We start from the raw sequence: 5,120 nt of genomic DNA, 5'->3' as shown, positions 1-5,120 counted from the left end.
CGACACGTCCTCTACAATGGATGGGTGAGTGAGTTCAGGTTTTAGCGACATTCTGTAATGTTCCAGCAATATGGTCTGTAAATCAAGTCTGGACCAGACAATCCAGTGATCAACAACATGAGCATCGATCTACGCAAGAGGAAGACCGTGATACGAGTCTGGCCACCCAATCCCGTTAGTCACCTCTTAAGACAAACGTGGGTTACTGAAAATCTACTCTAATCCGGATCTTCGTGGGTTTCCATTGCAATGGAATTGCTGAGGACTAAAAGATAAGTTCAGCTGAAAGCAATTATTTACACAAGTTTTTCACCCACTAGATATTCTTCAAAATCTATATGATCAGCTGTGGGTGATCACAGCAGACACAATCCGCTTTAGGGAAGTGTCAATACAAATAAGTAAAATACATTTGTATATCAGATAATGTGTTTAAATGATGATAGAACCACATAGCTTCTTCTGTCCTCGATATCTGACACTTATTCCAACTTATACAATGGCACGGATGATCCATGATCACTTCCTTCCCTACAATTTTTCTAATTTGTTAGAAACGGAGACAGACAAAAATTTAATTTTACTTCTGACATTGAAGAAGACAACAGCAACTTATTTTTATTAGATAAGGAGGTTCATGGTAAGGAGGTTCATGGTAATATACACTATCGACTCTTGCAGCAGTTGCCTGATCCGCTTAGAATCATTCCATGAAATATGAGATGCGGGGAATTTTCCTCTTTTCCCACATAATGCCATTGTAATCCCTATACCCAGATTGGGCCGGGATTCTGCCTCCTTCTAATTACAGACCAATATACTCAACGAATATACCTATTTTACTAATCACACACTCCCACGCACACGCACATGCATTCTCATGCACGCACGCACGTACGCACACAACACATCCCAATAACAATAGCAGTCACCGAGCTGTCCGAACTCATTTGCCTCTCATAACGTAGCACCTAAATTTCAACATAAAGACATCAGCAATGTTAATATGAAAAATATTTCGTGTGAATAACAAATAGATAGTGACTATGAATGGTAGTACACAACAAAGTGGTAGTACTAAGTCAATGGAAGTACAAATACAACTGAAATACCTTTTTCTTGCTTCCATTAATTCTAATGGCTCACAAAATGTCAATACGAGACAGAAATGACATACTGATAATTATCGATCACCACCTCTCCTATTCAGCTACGTCCAATTAACGCCTAAACCTTCCCAAGCAATCATATAACACACATAGTATCATATAGCCACGTTCATTATTGTCAGTATCAATACTGACTGGAAATATATATCCACTGATTCCTGCACCTTTGTCCATGCATGAAGTTCAGATCTGACCGTGCATCACTAGGCAACGTTGATGAAGGAATGACACACGGGTCCCGGGTTCCAGGAGAAATGGCACAAAACATCCTGACCTGCATGACTCTACTCATGCACCTGTATAATGGTAAGTTCTTGTACTTGGTCACAAAAACATTTCACAATCATTTGTGGTTAATAATATCAAATATGTGAAACTTATAATTTATAGTATAAATTTGAATTCCTGCCAAACACATATTCTCTTGGATAAATTCATCATCCACGAAGCTCTGATTTATCCGTATAAGTTCATTAAGTGGCATTTAGAAGCTGATATGATAAAGTGGAAGACTGTATTTTGTGGATGGGCAACTTCCTTATTGCAAAATGATGCTTGATAACGGTGTTAGGAGCTACACCGAAACGATGCATCCTCTGCCATAAAGAAATTGTCTATCCATTAAACGTGTATGCGTGTATGGTTTCACAAAGAGTGCTTTCTTCTGTTTTTGTGATTCTGATTGTCCGATGTGGAATCAAATTTTTGTCCTTAATGTACAAAAACCGCCTTAAAGACTACCGACACGGAATATCTATAAACATGTTTTGCGAAATATGGGCACAATAAGATTGCACCAACCCTTCTGTATTCATGAAATTATTTAATGCAGCCGATTTTGCACATTGACGCTCCTCAAAGACATTGCAGATGAAACCCTACTTCAGGATTTGTGGTTGATGTGCTGCTATGTTATTCTTTTAGAACAAACCCACCCATTTATTGAATAAATACAATAATTTATATGCGCTGAAGTCAACCCTGTTCAACTACTCTGTTGTAGTTGGAGCCGTAACGCAAGAGGACATCAAACGATTGAAGAAAGAAATCTTCAATGGATACGATGTTTACATTCGCCCTGTTCAAAACCAAACCGAGCCGGTGAACGTAGATATGAGGTTTGTCCTTCTCAATATCGCCAACCTGGTACGTACTTCAACTATATCTGTTATCTCCTGTTGAAAAAAACACTCATATATTTTAATAATAAACCTGTCTAACTATCTGTTTGTCTGCCTGTCTATCTATTTATCAGTGCACGTACAGCTTGAAGTAAATGATCAGCAGGTGACATACATTGTAAGTTGTTCAGTGGTAACGAGGGGGACATTGGTTGATGTGCCCTCGATGTTTGTTTATGTTCCCCGTTACCTTACTTGTAAGTTGGGTATATTGAAAATAATAGAAGATCTCTAAGCCAATCACAAAACGACATTTATGTTTGCGTTAGATAATTGTGGTTATACGATTCCGAAAGGTTTTGTTCAATGTGTAAATTCAGGATCTGAAGATCCAGACGCTTAAGTGGAATGGCTTGCTGAGCTTGGTAAGTTTCGTGTTTGTTTGTTTGTTTGTTTGTTTGTTTGTTATGTAATATACTAAAAACATTTCCCTTGCTTCCTATATATTAAATTCCAGCTGCATTTTAATTTTAATTCAATACCTTCAACGAAACGAAGCAACGAAACTCCCATATTCTTTGCATACTTCAATCATAAACTTGAATTCAATGGTCCTTGTGATAAACCTTGTGAGTGACCTACATTTCATATATATACATAAAATATGCATTTAAATCAATACACTTTACAAGTACATTTCGTACTGAAACATGTTTTCTCTTGGTTTACTCAAACCTGCGGTAAAAGTTAAGTAAACGTGGTCAAAGTTTCCTGAATTACTGATTTCTACTTTCACATGTATTCACTCATTTTAGCGATGGTACGATAGACTCCTCTCATGGAACGCCAGTGAGTATGGGGCTTTGGAATCCATCACTGTGCCACAGACGAACATATGGAGGCCTGACTATGTCATCAACAATGAGTAAGTACAAAGACTAATTCTCATTGACCTTACAACATATAATAATCCATAGTCACCTGTGAAGGTCCTGGGTAGGATACGTCATCAGCAGCCCATGTTTGCCATAAAAGGCGACTATGCTAGTCGTAAGCGGCGACTAACGAGATCGGGTGGTCAGGCTCGCTGACTTGGTTGACACATGTCACATGGATTGTCTGGTCTAGACTCGATTATAGGTGGAACATTGCTGAGTGCGGCATAAAACTCAAGTTACTCACTCACTCATATCAATCGCACTTCACACACCTGGATACGGTGATGAACAGCGAGTGAGGTAAAATATCAAACCAACAATATACACCTTGACACTGCACAACAGAGCCCACATTATGTATACCAGATTATACCTGCCTATTATCACCTAGATTACAATACCACTGCTGCTTGATCTGATCTGCTACCCATTTTCAAATTATGTTTTTTTTTCTTTTGTTCACATAGTATTTCTCAGAAAACGAACCTGGGAACACCGGAAACTCTAGTCTTCATAGAAAGCAGCGGATTAGTCTCTTGGGAACCAGGAATTGTTAGTGAAACAAGTTGCAAAATTGACATCAGGAAGTACCCCTTCGACTCCCAAACCTGTTCCTTTACGTTTCTTCCCTGGATGACGACAAGCAGGTTCTTGAACACTACCAGTCATCTCAGTGGGATCGACATGACAGCTTTTGTGCCACATGGAGAGTTCACCACCGGAGAGTCTTCAGTCAGTTTCAGTCTTGACAATGTAGCTTTTACAGAAGATCCATTGGTGTCAATAACGTACACCCTTGTGCTCCATAGACGTCCATCATTCTACTGGATGGTCATGGTGTTTCCAATGGGAAGCTTTCCTCTGCTTAGTCCAGTCAGTTTTCTTGTACCTGTGGAGAGTGGGGAGAAGATAACTCTGTCAATCACCGTGGTCTTGTCCTACTTGGTCTTCATTGGGTCAATGAACGACGCCATGCCAAAGCTGTCGGATACCGTCTCTTTGCTGGGTACGCTTTGTTCATTAGGGTTTTTTTAATTTCTTTTTATGACGTAGATTCCCTTAGTTGTGCACGTACATACACCTATACGTTTTTATTTTATCAAATGCACGGTTGTAGTACCTACATCTGTGAATGCTGTAAACTTGACTCATCACTGAATTGAACACTGCTTCTCTGCGTATCATGGGATCATGATAACTGGACGTGTGAATGTTCACATGAGTGTTGTCTGGTAGTAGATGTGTACATGCAGTTAAAAATCGTCACTAATTCTTTTCACATTTTACAGTTACTCGCACATTTGATGTCTACCCAATTGAAAATGTTGTTCGAGGTACTTAGGCGTGAGATGATCGAACGCAGCAATGTAATCATGAGAGATCAAATCCGTTTGATGGGTTTGGAGATGAACTGATCTTTTCTGGGATCACGTAAACGTTTCATTGCGCATTTCCATTGTGCTTACAATATGATCTTTACACGTACGTTTATTTCAGTGATCTATGCCTCCGTGCAGACATTGATGAGCATGTTGACAGTCGTTGCCAACGGGATTATCATATGCGTGCATAAACTGCCCCCGGACTTTCAAGTCACAGTTCCAAAGTTCAAAGCATCAAAAAGACCTAAGTCATCAGGAAAGGAAAAATACGATTTGCAAAATGGAGAGCTTTTTAAAAGTAATTCTCCGAAGCTGGAGTCGTCTTCAATTACTGACACGACAAAACCTTTACAAACACCTGAAGAGCGCAAAGAGAAGTCAGAAATCAATTGGCTTAATAATAACAAATACATCCTGCTTGCGCGTAGACTTGACAAGATCTGCTTTGTATTATTTGTGTTTCTTGCTGTATTGGTGTCGGTCATTTTCGGCTTCCTTTTCGCATGCTGA

General features: G+C 39.4%; 1 protein-coding gene across 1 annotated transcript; it reads left to right on the top strand.

The window, feature by feature from the left end:
- Nucleotides 1-1,423: 1,423 nt before the first annotated feature.
- Nucleotides 1,424-5,120, top strand: LOC137258739 (acetylcholine receptor subunit alpha-like). The gene is made up of 6 exons (XM_067796430.1): nucleotides 1,424-1,475; nucleotides 2,173-2,315; nucleotides 2,671-2,715; nucleotides 3,106-3,215; nucleotides 3,696-4,234; nucleotides 4,726-5,120. Exons 1-6 carry the CDS (start codon nucleotides 1,424-1,426, stop codon nucleotides 5,118-5,120), a joined length of 1,284 nt encoding a protein of 427 aa, XP_067652531.1.

Source organism: Haliotis asinina, chromosome 12 (genome assembly GCF_037392515.1).
Source record: "Haliotis asinina isolate JCU_RB_2024 chromosome 12, JCU_Hal_asi_v2, whole genome shotgun sequence".
NCBI classification, from domain to species: Eukaryota; Metazoa; Mollusca; class Gastropoda; order Lepetellida; family Haliotidae; genus Haliotis; species Haliotis asinina.
Note: the sequence above shows the minus strand (reverse complement) of the source record. Positions and strands in the feature narration are given on the sequence as shown.

Coding starts and splice junctions, on each gene's coding strand:
- LOC137258739 (XM_067796430.1), top strand. CDS start 1,424: ATGGCACAAAACATCCTGACCTGCATGACTCTACTCATGCACCTGTAT. Junction 2,716..3,105: donor GGAATGGCTTGCTGAGCTTG/GTAAGTTTCGTG, acceptor CACTCATTTTAG/CGATGGTACGATAGACTCCT. Junction 3,216..3,695: donor GACTATGTCATCAACAATGA/GTAAGTACAAAG, acceptor TTGTTCACATAG/TATTTCTCAGAAAACGAACC.